The sequence below is a fragment of the Diospyros lotus genome, chromosome 14, assembly GCF_014633365.1.
Source record: "Diospyros lotus cultivar Yz01 chromosome 14, ASM1463336v1, whole genome shotgun sequence".
In the NCBI taxonomy this organism is placed as follows: Eukaryota; Viridiplantae; Streptophyta; class Magnoliopsida; order Ericales; family Ebenaceae; genus Diospyros; species Diospyros lotus.
Window position 1 is genome coordinate 1,287,998 of NC_068351.1, and position 17,983 is coordinate 1,305,980.

The window sequence follows — 17,983 nt, forward strand, 5'->3', positions numbered from 1 at the left end:
AAAAATGTAGGTATTTTGTTAAATTTTTTTAACAGCAATTGATGGTAGTTATGAAATTATATATTAAATTAAAATTTAATAATTTTTTAATTATAAATTAAAATTTAGTATTTTTTTTTGTATCTTATTATAAAATTAGTGACTATTTATACTATTTAACCAGTTTTATATAACCAGTTTTATAAGAGATCCATATGTTTGTACTTTTCACCTTTTTTGTATTATTGTGTCTTCATTGCTCTTAAACAGAATTCATTTTTATTTTCAATTAAAACAATATATTAAATATTTGTTCTACTAGGCAGGGTTCGTTACTCAGAGCCAAAATTTATATGATCTATCCACCCCAAGTTGTAAAGTAAAGAGTTGAAATGTTGACTTAATTTAAATATAAACTCACCGTAATAATTCTATTAGAGTAACAAGAATTATAATTTTTTTAGTTTTGATTGAGAGCAATTTTGTCAAAAAAAATGATTTTATTTTTGGGACGGGCCTCTGCCATGTTGGGAAGGGCCTTTGCCAAAGCCCAAGTGAGCCCAATTTTAGTAGTTGTTGGGCCTCCACTTAATTACCGCTAATTTTGGGACCGCGAATTGTTAACAAAATTTTTCAAAAAGCCGCGCCATTTTCCCTCCAATTTCTCGCTCAGATCCCCCGTTTCACTGTTTATTTCAAAGCTTTCAGGTATCTCGCTCTCTCAACTGTGCTCAGAGAGAGAGAGAGAGAGAGAGAGAGAGATGGGGAAGCAGACGAGGGTGAGAAGGCCAGAGAGCAGCAGCTACGGTAAAGGAAATGTGACGCCCGTCCAAATAGCCTTCATTGTTGATCGCTATCTCTCCGACAACAACTTCACCCAAACTCGCACCGCCTTCCGCTCCGAAGCCTCCGGGCTCATCTCCAAATCTCCAGTTAACGAGGTATCTAACTCTGAGATAAATTGCAATCCGAGGTTGAGGTCGAAACGCGTTAAATTAATGTGTTGTTGATTTTCTTTATGTATCAGAGCTACCATAACATTACCAGATTCCCAAGTTTTCATCCCAAATGAGTCACATTACGACTTGTCGTGTCAAAAGTAAAGTTCTTGGTTTAGAAACATTCTAGATCCGGAATTTTTCAGTTGTTCGTTCTCTTTGTTATGGGATTTTTCTAAAGATACCGCGTTGGTTGTGTAGGCTCCGAAGACATTGTTGACTTTGGGAGCGATATTAGACGAGTACATACGTTTGAAGGAGCAAAAGGTGATGTTGGATCAAGAAAAGTGCCGTTTGGAGCAGGAGCAATCGCGGGTCCAGACTCTGCTCAGGGGTATGCAAGATGCGATGAACGTTTATAACGCCGGTGGAAGCGTTCCCCCGCCGCCGGTGGTTGCGCCTGGGGCGGAAAAATCTGCTCCTTTGGTTCGACAGATGGACCTCACAGTTGGGTCTCCGGCAGGTACAATTTCAAGCCTTCTCAAAAAGATTGCCTACTTGAAGTATTGAATTTGTTTCATATGTTTTTCTTTTCTTTTCTTCTTTAATTGAGGTTGAATCTGGAATTTTTAGATTCGTTGGTAGGACCAAGGAGAGGAAATTCATTTGGGGTTGTGATTTTCACTGATAAAGAAGCAGTCAGGTCCAGAATGGGTTCGCAGAACTAAGTTTGAGCCCACTAAGATGGAAACTTACAGTTACAATTAGTTTTCTGGATAAATACCATTTATTTGTAAAATTATAATCCAAATAGTAAGATATGTTGACATTCTATCACTGGGCTCTTCATCTTTTTCGCCACTGAGAGTCAAGTCACTGTTGATGCATCATGCATTAAAATTATTTCATAGGGTGATTGTATGACATATGCTATGCCTAATTGAATTATAAAACGGCTTGTTGCAACTGGTAGTGTTTGCACGATTTTTGTTCTAGTATTCATTTGATTGTGCTTGTTCTAGTATCCATTTGAGAACAGGCACAATCAAATGAATACCAGAACAAAAATTGTGCAAAGACAACCAGTTGCTGAATTTATTATACATCTACATTGCTGAACTAATTTCGCAGAAAAAGCTTTTTACCATATGCTTTCTACTGAATATGATAAATAAGCAGAACGGAGTGATTTCCTCTGGAAGATTCCCGACAATGACATTTAATGCTTTTTATCAGGTTATCCTGCATATAACACTCCAGTAATGATGCCGACATCAGGACCCTCCAATGCTCAAACAGATCCATCCAATTTCTCTACACCAACGGCAAACCATCTAACTACCAAAAGGAGGAAGGGTTCAAAAGATCTTCTGGGTGCATCTGTGGCTGCAAAGAAATCTCGTAGCAACGTAAATGCCAACCAGCTTCCAGTTAAAGGTAAATCATTTTCAAAGCCAGATGACCCCAGAAAATTTGCATGCTTATTGCTTGTTACTGTTGTTCATAACCAGTCTTCTTGTAGGTGCCAATGCTCTTTCACAGCCAAGCAAAGTGAATAATCAAGAGAATCCTCTACAATGCTCGGCAGGCCAATCAGCACCTCACTGTAATGTCCTTAACAGGTTACCAGTTCAAGGGTCGAGTGTTGCCAAGTGTTTATTCAACCCGCCTCATCAGCCCCCTCCAACTAATTTATCTGTTCCTAAAACGCCTCTTCAAGCAACTTCTTCCCAAACTGACAAATCTGCTTCTCCACTAGAAACCTCAACGGCTACTTCTGGTGATGATGTGAGTCCCCAGCAGAAGACCTCCACCAATTGCATTGTGATCTCTTCAGAGACAATTACAGTGAGCCCTGTGAAACAACTAACCTACTACTCCATCGAGAGAAATCAATGCGTTTCATCACCACTCAAGACAAGTTTGAAGAGGGTTACCAAGAGGGATCATGTTAAAGGAAGGCTGGATTTTGATGGTTCCGATGCACCAGAAAACTCGGGGAAATCAATTCCTAATGACCTTTTGGTATCTGAACCTGACAGGAATGAAGATATTTTTGACTTAGATTTACCTAGTTTGGATGCTTTTGGCATGGATTTCTCTCTTGGTGATTTGTTGGTTGATTTTGATCTTGAGGGTGGCTTTGCTTGCCTGCCAGCCAATGATTCTTCTCCAAATTCCCATTCGGGGTAAGTATTTTTTTCTGATTCCAACACTGAATTCTTGAGTAAATTGTCTATGTTATTGTTGTCATCTTACAGTACTGCCTCTAATCCTGTTTCATAACATTGCACAGGTCATCCCAGGAACCATTTGATTTGAGTGATAACCAAGTTGTGTCTGAGCTTTCATCAACTGTGACAGAAATTCTTTCAGAGAAACGCTCAAATACGGAAGGTAATGTACCTCTTGTTTTACACGATGGGTGCTGGGTATGCACCATTTGTAGGTTGGGAATCAAAACGGATCTCAGATTTCTCTTTCCAACATACAGGGCCAGAATCTGTGACTACTGTAAAGTCCACAACAAAAAGCATCACGATTTTAAGTCCTGGTAATTGTACTTTTCAATTGTCTTTTATCCCTTCAATTGTTCATTGGAAAGATACGGAATTAACCAAGTTTTTATTCTTCAATTGCAGTGAAAAACCATAGAGGCTCCTGTTCGGATCCGGAAAATTTATCTGCAAGAAGCTGAATGGTTTAGCAGACAAGATGACTCATAGACTGACATTATACCAGCGAACTAGTTCCAACTTCTAATTGCTGTTTAATGTTCCAAACATGTTAAGAACCAATTTTAGTGTAGTTGAGAATTAGATAAATCAAATTACAACCAATTTGTTAATTTCATATTATATATATTTTCAAGCATACTGACGTATAAATACCCTTTTGGAATACATATTTCATCTTCGTTGGTGTTTGCAATTTTTTTGATCTTTCTTCTCCTTAAATAGGAGTATTCCAACAACCATCAATTTTTCCCCCCATTTTATTAGGATTTTGGTAAGAAATGATGATTTCATTGTAAACAATTAGATCAGGCAGAGGCAAGGCATTTGAAGGTACTCTTGTGTATTATGGCTTTCTTGTGAACTGTGGCCTTTTTGGTGATTGTCCCAGCAGTAAAAAATTGCAGTTCAATGCAAAAACATCTTCAAAAAAACAATCTCTTTGCTACAACATTTGGATCATGCTAGATACTTCTCCAGTTTCTCTACTTCCTCCACGCTCCCAATGTACAGTGGAACACGCTGGTGAATCTGCCAACAGAAACATAACAGAGTTGTAATACTTCCAATGTACAGAAATGGAGTTAAATTACCTCCAAGTTGTATAATTCATCATTCTGTACTCACCTCAACTGGCTGGATATCAAGAACCCTCTGATGGCCATCTGATCCTTTGCCACCGGCCTGTTCCACAATAAAGCTCATTGGTGCACACTCATACAAGAGCCTGAGCTTCCCATTCTTACTCTTCTTGTCCCTGGGATACCCATAAATGCCGCCATACAGAAGAGTCCGGTGGAAGTCACCCACCAAGCTGCCAATGTACCTAGCCGAGTAGGGCTTCCCACTCGGGCCAGGGTCCTTAAGATCATCAATGTACTTCTTCAGCTTATCGTCCCAAAGCTGGTAGTTCCCTTCATTGAATGCATAAATCTTCCCGGCCTTTGGTATCTGGATGTTCTCTTGAGTTAACACGAACTCGCCATACATGGGGTCCAGGGTGAAGGAGAAAACTCCTTCGCCTATCGTTAGCACGAAGATGATAGAACTCGAGTACATGCAATAGCCTGCAGCCAAAAGATTGCTCCCTGGCTGGCATACGTTCACTACACACCTCTGTTTTGCTTTGTCTAGCTGCGCCATGATTTAGTTTATTGTCAATGTTTAATTTTGATCAAACAGTCTGAATTCGAGCGTGGGAGATGAGGATTTTACTGTGGAATCGTCGCCTATGTCAGCTAGGCATTCATCATTCGGGCTGTAAATCCCAAAGATGGAGCCAGTCGACACAGCAGCATCAATGTTGGATGAACCATCAAGAGGGTCAAAGACCACAATGTAGTTGCCAGAATAGCTCTCTTCCACTGCCACTGGTACATCTTCTTCCTCTGATGCTATAATTCCTGTTCTTCCACTCGACCTCAAACAATTAGAGAAAACCTGCATAATTGTACAGAATCATAGATATCTAAGCTAATCAAAATGAATCTTACCATATTAGGCTCTATAGGAAGTATTTTGGGTGATTCCCTATTTCTTCCAGAATGCAAAGAATGGACTAGGAGATCCTACTTACAGGTGGTAACTCTAATGGGATTACATCCCCTATATGTATCATTATCCCCTCCTATATCAATCAGATTTGAATTTAAGGAATTATCTAACAAGACCAAACCTCGTTAGAGACCACGTCGAGCTTCTTCTGATCCTCTCCTTGGACATTGACAGCTCCCTGGACTCCAGTGAGGTTGGAAATGCTAGCTCTCTGCACCAGTGAAGCTATCTGCTTGCAGGCCATGGAAATGCTAGAGAGCACTATGGTAAGCTCAGCATCGATAGTACCAGACTGTTCTTGCTTCAACAGCCAACTAGTCAGCGTCTGAATCTCAAACTTACTGCTAATCTTCTTAGTCTCTGCCCCCGGCGCCGCCCCGACCGCCATGCACCGGACACCTGCAGCCACTTGCCGCCGCCTGCAGCCGCCGGTGCTGGGGCATGAGAACAGTGTCTTGGCGTCCAAGAGGCATGCTTGGAAAGGAGAGAGCCTGGAGACTGATGAGTGAGAGTTTGAGAAGAGAAGCTGTGAGCTTGTTGCAGCCATGGCTTTGGCCTTTTTAGCTTGTGTTTTTGCAACTTCTGCTCTGATTTTTCTTCTTCTATGTTGCTCAAGACTCTGCAATCTTCTGATATTTCCTCAAAACTGTTTGATTCTTGTTCATCTTTGGAATGGCTGATGGCTGGTAGTATTAGATTACGTTGGCATGGTGTGGAGTGGGAATGTGAGGCTGGTAATAATTGCTGTCAACTTGGCCCCCACTTATCCTTGATTTTTGGCTTTGCTTTGCTTCTTTTATGTGATGGTGGTTCCTTGGAGATGGGCTATTTTATGTGATTTCTGGCGCGCAGGCCTCTCAAAATGTGGGCTTCCTACATATGTTAGGCCCTTTCATATGTTAGGGTTTTGTTTCAAAAAGGGTTGAACAAATGTTAAAAAAAACTCTTTGGGGTTGTTCAAGTTAGTGATTTTGGAATTGTTTAGTGTGTTTAAGTTTCTTTTGATCGCATGTGGAAGACATTTTTTAGTTAAATTCTTGCAACTCATGCCCATCATAATGCGTGATAAGATCTGTTTGGCTTTACATATCACGTGTGATTAATGTAATATTTTACCATCATATTATGTGATAGGATTTGTATAAACACTATGTGCTTTTTATGACTATTATGAGACTTCGTTTGTCATGTGGTGGAGTTTTGCCTAATTTACATAAATAGAGTTATTTCGATTTGCATGAATTTATTGGAACCAATTGAAGAGAAGGTTTGAATATACCCCATGTTACAAGAAAAAAAAATATTAAAAAAAATTTAGTGTAAAAAATGAATTTGTTTAAAGTCTTGCTCTTTTTATAATACTAAGTTTTCTAGATTTAATTTAATATTTCATTATTTACACTTTACACAAAAATCATCTACATCATCATCATAAATGACTCTTGTCGAAACAAACATGAGTCCAAAATAGCATCATATATAATGTTTTTGCCACTAAACCCCTCCTAAGCATTATATATAAAAAATCTATGATCCGTGCAAGATATACCCTAAAACTTGAAGCTTTTAATTCCACAATGACACATTCTAATGATCTATAGATTAGATTGCTCGATTAATGATTATGCATCATTAACCATTCTTAATTATTATTATTATTATGGATATCTATGCTATATATTAACATGGTATCTGTTCCCACGAATATTAAATAACTATTGGAAAGTAGAATGCTTTGAGAAAGTTAAGAAAGGAGACTTGATGTTGCAAGAATGGAATATATGTAGTAAATGGAAAGCGTCCATAGATCTTGTTTGCTTACAGTAAAAGGATCTTTTACCTGTCTCAGGTCTATGTATAGGATGAGTTCATCTTTTATATCTATATTATTATTATTAAAAATGATTGTAAATGTTATTTTTTGAATTATTCAAATAATTAAAGGCTTCCTTTGCGTGGCCCGTGGGAGATACTCCAAAGGGGGGGACTTTGACGAGCAGAATTGAGGGTGGAGACACATTAAATTAGAAGAATTGCTGCTCTGTTAATGTACGTTGACCCGTCACCTTCTCCAATCCAATGTGTAGACTCTTCTTTCTTCTTATTATTATATGGAAAATGCTACGAACCTGACCATTGACCAATGCTGATGGAACTAAACTAATGAATAGAGAGAGAGAGTCATGATTAGTTGGTTAATTTTACAATGAAAAGAAGTGGGCAGCTTCCCAACGTCTCAAAACGTGTCCTTTGAAGCTGTCTGCGGTCTGTCTAAATCTCTAGAAGATTCAAAACTGTGACAACAAATGGCAAAACAAAACAAAACGCGTCGAACCAAACACGACCCAAGAATTTAGACAAAACGTGTCCAATTTTTTGGCAGAAAATTGAACAGCAACTGCTTGCTGGCATTTAAGGGCGTTGCATATGTTTATGAATGAGCCCTATATATAGGCATCCAACTCCATTTGGCCTTCCATATTGCCAAAGTCCGTGCTCTGCCCTTTGTTTTTGCCAACCCAACTTCCCCCTTTTATCTCCTCCTCACAAACCCATATTGGCCTTCTTATCTTTCAACTTCCATCCATCGTTCAATCACCAGTCATCCGAGAAAACCACCCCACCTCCCATTTTCCCAAGAAACAAACAGATTAACAGGCATGTCCTCTTCAACCAAACTGTCGTTCATCTTCTTCTTCGCTTGCTCTCTCATTCTTCGGAAAACTCTAGGTATGGAAACGCTATTTTTTATGTATCATTTCGTCTTTTTGTACGTGTTTACGTTGCCTCTCTTTGGATGTTCATGCATGGATTTTGTTCTGTTATTGTTCTTTTGCGTATATAAATTTGTATTGTCAGTGGTATTTTCAAAAGTCAATTTAGATTACATTGTGAATAAGGAGAGCTTATGGGGTTTGTCTGAATCTGTTGGATTATTAATCAATCAGGGGAGGTTATCTGCGAAGAGTTGCCAATCGATGCTTGTTCATTTTCCATTGCCTCGTCCGGAAAGAGATGTTTGCTGGAGAACTACGTGAAGCCGGACGGGAGGGTTGAGTATCAATGCCGGACGTCGGACGTGATCGTGCAGAGGATGGCGGAGCACATAGAATCAGACGAGTGCGTCGCAGCTTGCGGCGTCGACAGAAACTCCGTCGGCATCTCCTCCGACGCCTTTCTCGAGCCTCAGTTCACCGCCCGCCTTTGCTCGCCCAACTGCTTCCAGAACTGCCCCAACATTGTCGATCTCTACTACAACTTGGCCGCCGGCGAGGGTACGTATGATCCAAGCAAGATCTTGCTTGAAATATGGACTTCGACCTTGTCTTTTTCTTGGGAAAAGTCTAGATTACATGCCATGATTATTTCATTTTCTTGTGTTCCAGTCAAGGTAGAGACATTCTTGGGTTTTCTTGTGTTCCAATCAAGGAATTAATTTTAGTTGTTAAGAGGACAAGACCCATGTCCCTGGATTGAACAACTCCTGATGATGACGGCGTGATTTGTTCTTTGATTAGGTCTATTGATCCATTAACATATTCTAAATATGAATTAATATTTGCAGGAGTATTCTTGCCGGATCTCTGTGAGAGACAAAAAACCAACCCTCGCCGGGCCATGATAGAACTGTTGAGCTCTGGAGCTGCTCCGGGTCCGGTGTCCATGGACTTACACGGCGCCGGCGCCAGCACCGCCGATGCTCCGGCCTCTTCACCCGCCTGATTCATTCATTAATATTGAAGAAGAGGACATATATATAGTCGTTGTTGCAGATTTTGGACGTGAAATGAACCCATTCCTCATCGATTTGAGCTTGTATTAATTAGTTAATTAATTTTCCGAGGAATAATTATAATTCATTGTCGGATTGGAGAGAGAAAACAGGAGGAGGCGCGCAGGATCGTACTGCACGTTGGGGACTCCTCTCGTTTCTCATCATCAAGAGGGCTTGTCAAATAGAGATTGTTGTATTGATTATATATCTTTTGTTATGCATACTGCTTGGATCAATAATAAACCCTCATGATTTGTGTGATATCAGTAAGTAGATTAATGTTTCATGATATGGGTTTTTGATGAACCCATCGATCGGCAATATTGGCAACATTTTACAACACCCAATCAAGCTCACAAATATATATATATATATTACCATTATAACAAATCATAATAATAATAATAATGATATTAATAATATAGAGAGAGTATGTACGTAGGTGCATCCTCCTAATTGGCAAGCCGTTAGAAAGATATGTCGTTTGAAATAGGGTCAAATAACTGTTTAGCAGGTTGAAATGACGAAATTATTCTTGTGTTCATAATGACAAATTTATTCTTTGAACTTGTCAAACAACTATTTAGACTCGCACTCTAATTAGACGACATATATATATAATGGGTGAGAAATCGAGTTCGGCTTGACCTAGCTAGTCTGTGGGCGCTAGAACAAGGGTTTTTCTAATATTTGAAGAAAAATGAAAACTTTGAAAGTTTACAACACTGTGGATTGCATAGTAATATCTAATTATTAAGCTATTATTCTTTGAAAAACAGCCTCTTAATTGTTCTTTAATTATTCTTCTTGTAACGGGCAACTTTGGAAAGGGCAAGGGAGATTGATACTTAGAATTTACACGTAAAAGAGAGAATGTGAGATTTTTTTTTTATATATTTAATTTAAGGGTAATGATAATCATTATTTTAAGAGTAACAGTTAAGTAATAATAAAATGTATATTATTTTCAGATAAGATATGTTTATTTTATCTTATTTTCAATATTCATATAATTTTATTAATTGATTATATGGTTCAAAACACAACACACATTTATCATCACTTAAAATTAATAAAATTATTTAAATATTAAAAAAAAGATATATTTATAATTATTTAACTATTTGTTGGGTCCAAAAAAGTGGGCTCATGCCCAAGAATAGGCCCAAGTCCAAAAAAAAATAAAAAAAATCCCTAAAGCTTAAGAAGAAATCTATAAAAGCAAGCCACAAGTGCAAGAAGTTATCGGATGATTAAAATTGGGGGATAGTCGAAGTGACTCAAAGATCTATGAGAGATTAGAGGGAAACTTAATTACAAGAGACTCATGGGAGATTCATTGCAATAAACTTGTAAAATACTTGCAAGACACTTGCAAAAGACTTGGTTGAGGGACCGATGTGTCCAAGAGGCCGTTGAGATCACCTAAAGACTAGTATGGTGGAGAGACTGGGAAGATCGAGCCAAACTTACCTTTAAAGTGCTTGCCTACAAATTTGAAAAAAAAAGTCTAAAATGTCTATCGAAAATTATTACTCTCTCCACTTGTCAATCTCCTTCCCTCTACAAATGAGAAACTTCTTTCCTAACAAAAGTACGCACACAATTCTACTTAAACTATCTATTTACTTTCTAAATTTTAGCATAAAATTAGCTTAAATATTGAAAGGTCCATGTGGGAGACTTATCCCGTGCTCCTAATTGGTTTCTTCCTTTACAAGTCTCTTGAAAATTATATTTGAAACATTCTCTTATCACTCGCAAATTCATCGAGACACTTTTTTTGTATAAAAAAATTATTATTATATTTAGACAATATCATTATTATCTTTAAAGTAATGAACACCAACACCATTGCCTTTAATTTAATTATGTTACTGGTTCAACCAAATTAATTAAGCCCGACATGTTCAATTGTTTGAACTTGACCTTCCATTTAATGGAAAATCTTATTTAAAAAACAAAGAGAGAGAAAAATTAACATTGTTTTTAGGCAAAGAAAATTCAAACAAAGCCGCCCCTTGAATGAATGTAAGTAAATTAGAATAATGGCACTTTAGATCATAGAGGAAGAATAATTTTGTCACCAAATAATTAAATATAGGATATAAGGTTAGAAATGTCAAATGAAGTATCGGCCGGCCGTATTTTAATTTATTTTTAATAACTACTATAACATATACCTGTAAAAGTGAATTGCCTATTTCGATCTATAAAATGTTAATGAAATATTACAGTTAATAGATTAACTGTAAATTAAGATAAAATTACTATTTTATTCTTACTTGATATTTAACTCTTACAAAGTGAAAGCATTTGGCCCCACTGCAGATTCGAATCCGCATATATATTAATCATTCTCTAATTCACAATATAAAGCAACAGAGAAAAGTTCACTCACAATTGCTTAATTTGTTATTGACCAAACTGTCTGTCTTTCAGACTTATTTTGCATTCCAAACAATTTGAACCTAAGAATAATTTTGTTTCCGAATGGACCAACAAAATACAAGATTATGAAATCAAAGCCATGCACGAACACAAATCACAATTAGGTTCCATATATAAACAACACATGTGACACTGTAATTAAGCACTCGTCCTTAACATTGGGGCAGATCTGACGGCGGCGGCGGCAGGCTCGTCTTCGGCGTCGGCCCGTTCTCGACCGCAAAAGCCATTGCCAGCCCCCATGGCAAATGCACATCGAAGTGACAATGCATCAACCATATACCTGTCAAACATTTCACACAATGTTATATTATCGTAATATCGTTTACGGGTCTGTTTGGTATTGTTGTGTTCAATTGAACAGTACCTGGATTGTTTGCTAGGAATCGGATGACAGCCCATCCTCCGACGGGTACCCCAATGGTGTTACGGGCCTGAGGATTGTCTAGATTGAATTTTTTGGGATCTTTTACGGGGTCGTAGTTGCCGAAGCCTTGAGCTATAACATGGAAGTTGAAGCCATGCAAGTGAATGGGGTGGTTCTCTATGCCCAACAGATTGGTATTCTGCAACACGATCTGAACGGTTGAATTGAATTTGAGATTCTTCGCTTTGGTAGACTTCTTTGTCATTATGATCGACCTGTTGAGACTGTCTGTGTTAATGTAATCGAATGCCACCGGCGGCTGGTCGGGGAAATCAGTGGTGTAAATCCCGGTGACGTTGTTGAAGAAAGCTTGCAACATTGACAATTTGGTGGGGATCTCGAAGGATTGGTTGTTCATGCTCGCAGCCAATCGCTCCCCAAGCGGGCCTGAACAGGTGGCATTCGATCCACATTTGGTTAGGCCCAAGCCCACGGTCACAAACATGTTCTCGTCAATGTAGGCTGGAACGGGGGTCCAGTGAGGCCCATTAACGAGCCCAGTGAGATCGCTGTTGAATTTGTGGGCCGTCGGCGTGTCGTCATAGGCCGGTAAAGTTGGCTTCATCGGCGCCGACGACGTCGCGTTCTCGTACACGATGATTCCGGTGGTAGTTGTGTTGTCGAACTGTACATTTACAGCGCTATTGTAGGGTCGAGCCGCCATGTAGTACGACGACGGCGGCTGATCGGCGGTTAGTAGTACATCGGTGGTTTGGCCCGGGGCAACCAAGACAACATCGGTGACCATGGGATCGGTGTATGCGGCATCAATGGCCACAACTGTCATGTTGTGATTGGCTATCTTGAAGAAGAGATGGTTATTGAGTGCGGCGTTGATGATTCGCAATAGATATGTCTTTCCTTTTACCACTTTTAGTGTGTACGTTCCTAAAAACGAGAGTTCGTATACATGCTCTTCAGTTTCACGTCTATACAATATTGCAGACGTCTTAGGTGTATTATTTGCATTTTTGGGCAAAGATGTGTAATGTTACTCACTATTTGAAGAGCATGAATAGAGATCGCCAGGTCGGCCATTGATTGTGTAGGCAGCGGAGAGACTCGGGGCACCACCGGTGGCAAGTGCTTCGTTCTCGACATCCACAACGTTGGCATTCCACCATTCTCCTGCACCCATGCATCTAGTTTTAGCCAAGTAATTATCAAGACAATCTAACCAGATGTATTGTAAAATCACAAATCTTTAAAACCTTTCTTTTGGATCGTTGATAGATTTAAAAAACCCTAATCGTTGTTCGACAACTTAATAGGAAATATTGCCTCAATTACCATGTACGTTTGAAAGTAACCATTATAATCATCAACAAATAATATATCAAGGTGCAGTTTTCTGTACATGCCTAAAAGAATAGGAATTTCTCTATAGGGTTTTTGGAAAGGGTACGAGTGGCCAGCTCTCGGGCGAATGATGAGTGCACCGTAGACGGTGGCGCGGAGGAATTGGACATGGGCATGCCACCAAAGGGTGCCTTCTTGTCCGGTGATGTTGAATCTGTAAGTGTAACTTTTTCCGGGTCGGATCGGACACTGAGTTACAAAATCGGGTCCATCAGCCCAGCCACTAAATAGCTGAAAAATCCCATGCCTGCAAATATAATGTCAGCATCATAAATTATAAGCATATATATATAAAGATATAATATACATATAGCTTCACTATATTGACTTTCAAAATTAATATCCATCCAGTTCAAGAGGTTATTATATTATCAAAGCAGTTATGGGAGATAATATATAATCAATTAATTAAGATGGTGACTACTCAATGACGAAGAACAGCTTGGATTAATACTTGTAAATGGAGGTTGAATATATATATATTACTAGTGTGTGTATGTATACCAGTGAATGGTGATGTTGTAGGGAGAGTTATTTAAGACATGGACGACGAGAGTGTCGCCTTCGCGGACACGTATCGTCGGGCCGGGGAGGCTGCCATTAACGGTGGTGATGGTTCGCTGCTGGCATAGCCGCTGGATAGTGATGTTTCGCACCTGCATCCATGCACGTCCATGTAAATTAAGTAGTCTGCAAAGACTTCAACTTTCATATATGGTACACAGATATCACATTGATCATTACGAAATGAGATGAAGATGAGCCGATCATGATGACATTTTTCTTGGTTTTATGAACCCATTTCATCAAGAACTTGTGGTTTACTCAGAATCACAAAAAAAAAAAAAAGGAAAAAAAAAAGAGAGATTAATTACACGAAAGGAATGCTCTACAACAGCAGCAGAAGCGATTGAACAAGCCATGTTAAGAGCTAAAGCGCATGCCAGCAAGAACACGGATCGCGCCATGGCGAACTCGTAGCGAAGAGGCGATCACAAGATTAATTAAAGAGAAGAAGCGAGTATGAATCCTGCAGCTGCTTGATATAGCGCTTGGCTTTATATTGTAAACGACAATATATGTCTCTGTGTTTGCTCTGTGATTGATGTCTCTCTCTCTACACACACACACACACACACATATATATATATATATACATATAGTCGATGCTGTGGGACGGTTGCGTGAGGAGAAGCACCAGTAGATTTTGACAAGTCATTAGAAAATGCAACTTCTTGCTAATTATCTGACAGTTTGACTTGGCCATCCAGGAAGAAAATAAAAGCAAGTGCAGAAAGTCGTGTAATCTTGGTGCTTGTATCGGAAAATCAAGCTCTTGGATTGGGTCTTTCCAATGCTGTAATTCTTTTTTACTTGTTGCTAGCTAGCTGTAAGTAGCAGTAGTTAAGGTATATGTGTGTGTGTATGCATGTGTGTATTCTCCTTTTGATCAAGCAACTATAGATTTCAATTTGAAGACTATTAATTACCCACGTAATATATAGTTATCTTTTTCTGTGTTTCGGGTTCGAAAATTGCTTTCTTAGTTTCTGACTTTGCTTGGTTGCTTGGACCCTGAACACAACACGATGGGCTCCTACAAATGCTGGACTTTTATCCCTTAAAGTATTTTTTAACGATCAAGTTAATACTCCATAAGAATATATGTATGTAACTCTTCATTTATCTTTTATGGAGATTAGTGCTTATGTAGTCCAATTTGAAATGATCCAGGCATGATTTTTACTAAGATTTTCATTACAATGTGATCTTTATGTACAATATCTCGAGTGGTATTTTGAAGTCTATGAATTTCAGACCATTTCAAGCCATTCTTTCTAATCGCCATATGGCGGAAGTATCACATGACACTTCCTCGATAAAAACACGTCACCCTTGAACTAGTCCATAGAAAAGTAATTAAGAGCCCTCATATTTGTTGCCATTGCACAAATGGGTTAGTTTTGTTCGTGCAATGTCAAACCCATGTGAAAATGTAATTCTATTGATTTTGCGTGCCCTAGGTAAGTGGTCATTTTCAAGCTTGTAATTTCTTGCCACTTTACATCAAAAGCCTAAAAGGGACGACATATATGATTGATGGGAGTAGGTGTTGGACGAGGCTCAAACTTCATATTTATAATCCCCTAGCAATACCGATCGAACCCTCTTTACTCATGAAAAGAAACAAAAAAATGCTTCATAATTACGAAAGTGAAAGCAAAGGGAAACATGATGAAATTCATTAGAAGAAGAAGTCTACGCTAATAAAGAATGAGCTGATTGTGAGGAAGCTTCTGTAAATTAAACCTGTTATTAGTGCTTAATTAATTGCTTAAATTAGTGTTGGAATGAACCCAGAAAGGGACTAGTAGTATTGCCATAATTAATATGAATGATTAGCTAAATTAACTAATCATTTATTTGGGTTATACAGAGCCAGAGAAACCAACTGAGACAGCAACATGCCAACATTACAGAAAGAGGGAACGCAGCCACACGCGGCTGAAAGAGGCAAAAACGAAGACGAAAGAGTGAAAGAAAGAGCAACACAAGCACACGCAGCAGCACAGCTCGAAGCAAAGATGAAGAAGGAATAATTAAGAAAACCATAATCGCATTTCAACTCTCCAGATATCGACCCCTCAACAAATTTTCATTTTGGCATTTGGCAAAAAGACATTGAAAATTAATTCTTGTTGGCAATTCGGGTCCCCCTTTTTTTTTTTTGGGGGGGTAATTGAGAAGTTCATAACACAGAAAAAACGAAACTATACACAAGCATCGCTAGAGTATATCAAACAAAAACACAAGAAAAAACTAAACACAGAGGAAAGATATAGGGACTCAAAATGGCTGAAGCCCGAAAAAATCTACAGGCTATCTAAGACAACTTGATGGAAGGCTCCATAAGTGGACTAAGACCAACCATAGAAGAGACAAGGGGAATTAAAGAGTAGATAAGCGCATTTAGATAGTTTTTTGGATCAGAGCAGCCAACTAATCGGCTAAACGTGCTTATTTACGAAAACATCAGTTATTGCACTAACGTTTGATGTAGTAAATCGTCCCTTGAAGAACAAGACAGTTGCCCACCTACCACATGAATGTTTACCACTCCATCTTTTAAAAGCCCAACACATCCATCAATCTTAGCAGTACCAAGGCCTAGAAAAGGACAATGATCCGCTTTAAATAGGGGCAGTCACTCAAAAAATAGATGATTATGTCTCTCTGCAACCACGTGACATAAGAAACATTAATTAGTTTGAGAAAGGAAGATACATATTGAGACGATCAAGAGTCGACAATTGCTCATTTATAGCTAGCCAATAAATGAAGACAAACGTCACACCAAAGTACCTTGCTCGATTAGGTGTGTTTATTCAATTTTGATTGGAATCAGAATTTTTAAAAAACCCAAACTAAAACCAAACTAATTAGAATTAGGATATTTAGGAGTAATACTTGGTATGACACTATTGTATTGGTATATTATATATTTGTATTAATTAGAGTCAGCTCACCGCGGGGGGGGGGGGGTCTTAGACCATTATTAATTTAGGCCCCCAACCCCTTAATAAAAAATAAAATAAAATATTAATTTTATTTCAATAATAAAATTAAAATAATTATTTTATTTCAATAACTTTCATCATTTCTATTATTTTTAATTCTTTATAATTATTTCTCTCTCTCTCTTTTCAATTGTTAATTAAAAGTAAAATTTAGAAACCAAGCAACAGACACATGCCTCAATAGCCTTACCCTTGAGCCAGTCCTAATATATGACATGCAATACAATAGACCAATACAAAAATATCATAGTAAGTGTTCAATTAATATAAGTATATAATATACCAATACAGACAAATCAGTCTTAAATCGGCAAATAACATTTTCGTATTTTTAATTAAATATGCAACCTACCTTAACTTTTGACTACTTTCAATTAAACACTACAAACATGACGGGAGCACTGCCATTTGCCTTTAAGCAACACTAAGCTGATTAATGAATAATGACCATCTAATTTAGCTTTGCACGCCACGTCCAAGCTCGATCCGTATATATATATGCTTGCTAATGCTAGGCCAATTAATATTATTTTTTTACGCTAATTGAAAAATTGGATGCTGCCTTCAAACTGTCGGTAATTATTTATTTAATTAGTAGGCGATAAACTGTCACCTTAAACCATATATAACCATGGCTTAGCTTCGAACCATGTGGCAACTTTTTTATTACTTTGCTTTCCTCATAAGCAATCTACTTGAAAAGTTGGGATTACTCGGGTCTTATTTGTGCTCAAATGTTGACGTTGGACGAGAATTTTAGAGTCGATCATCACCTAATTCGAACAACAATAGTGCTTTCTTCTTTGTTCTTTTTTATTTTGAGATATTCCTAATAATTTTCCGAGTCTAAGTTTGTTTAGAGGAAGGTAGGGATCACTCTCTTTCTAAATCCTCTTATGCTCAGTTTAATTATTATACTTGAGAATAATATAATAGTGATGTAATTAATGTATAATAATTAAGGTACTTACTTTTTAAAAATTCTATCTTTATATATGCTAGATAAGGAGTTGATAAAAGCCAACATTGTACTATGTAAATGGTCAAATTTAATCCTTTAGGTAAATTTGGTGAGCGAACTATATACCATACGATAGGGGTGTGGGCTTAGACCCCTTTCAGGTTCTTTGCTTGAATAGTTTTACATAAAGCCTTGAGTTTGTTCTAAGTAGGTCTAACTGATCTTG

At 38.1% G+C, this 17,983-nt stretch overlaps 4 protein-coding genes across 4 annotated transcripts; 2 read left to right on the top strand and 2 right to left on the bottom strand.

The window, feature by feature from the left end:
- The first annotated feature begins 697 nt into the window (after positions 1-697).
- Positions 698-3,895, top strand: LOC127791242 (uncharacterized). The gene is made up of 7 exons (XM_052321103.1): positions 698-920; positions 1,179-1,440; positions 2,154-2,354; positions 2,440-3,106; positions 3,214-3,314; positions 3,412-3,471; positions 3,560-3,895. The coding sequence occupies exons 1-7, from the start codon at positions 741-743 to the stop codon at positions 3,613-3,615; spliced, it is 1,527 nt and encodes a 508-aa protein (XP_052177063.1). The 5' UTR covers positions 698-740; the 3' UTR covers positions 3,616-3,895.
- Positions 3,896-3,978: 83 nt separating this feature from the next.
- Positions 3,979-5,919, bottom strand: LOC127791243 (fructose-1,6-bisphosphatase, chloroplastic). The gene is made up of 4 exons (XM_052321104.1): positions 5,328-5,919; positions 4,868-5,092; positions 4,280-4,786; positions 3,979-4,183 (listed from the first exon to the last, which is right to left on the bottom strand). The coding sequence occupies exons 1-4, from the start codon at positions 5,751-5,753 to the stop codon at positions 4,112-4,114; spliced, it is 1,230 nt and encodes a 409-aa protein (XP_052177064.1). The 5' UTR covers positions 5,754-5,919; the 3' UTR covers positions 3,979-4,111.
- Positions 5,920-7,672: 1,753 nt separating this feature from the next.
- LOC127789711 (uncharacterized) lies at positions 7,673-9,242 on the top strand. The gene is made up of 3 exons (XM_052318666.1): positions 7,673-7,936; positions 8,155-8,481; positions 8,772-9,242. The coding sequence occupies exons 1-3, from the start codon at positions 7,867-7,869 to the stop codon at positions 8,927-8,929; spliced, it is 555 nt and encodes a 184-aa protein (XP_052174626.1). The 5' UTR covers positions 7,673-7,866; the 3' UTR covers positions 8,930-9,242.
- A 2,085-nt stretch (positions 9,243-11,327) lies between these two features.
- Positions 11,328-14,349, bottom strand: LOC127789613 (laccase-7-like). The gene is made up of 6 exons (XM_052318550.1): positions 14,094-14,349; positions 13,723-13,874; positions 13,221-13,465; positions 12,859-12,987; positions 11,800-12,747; positions 11,328-11,715 (listed from the first exon to the last, which is right to left on the bottom strand). Exons 1-6 carry the CDS (start codon positions 14,184-14,186, stop codon positions 11,585-11,587), a joined length of 1,698 nt encoding a protein of 565 aa, XP_052174510.1. The 5' UTR covers positions 14,187-14,349; the 3' UTR covers positions 11,328-11,584.
- Positions 14,350-17,983: the final 3,634 nt, after the last annotated feature.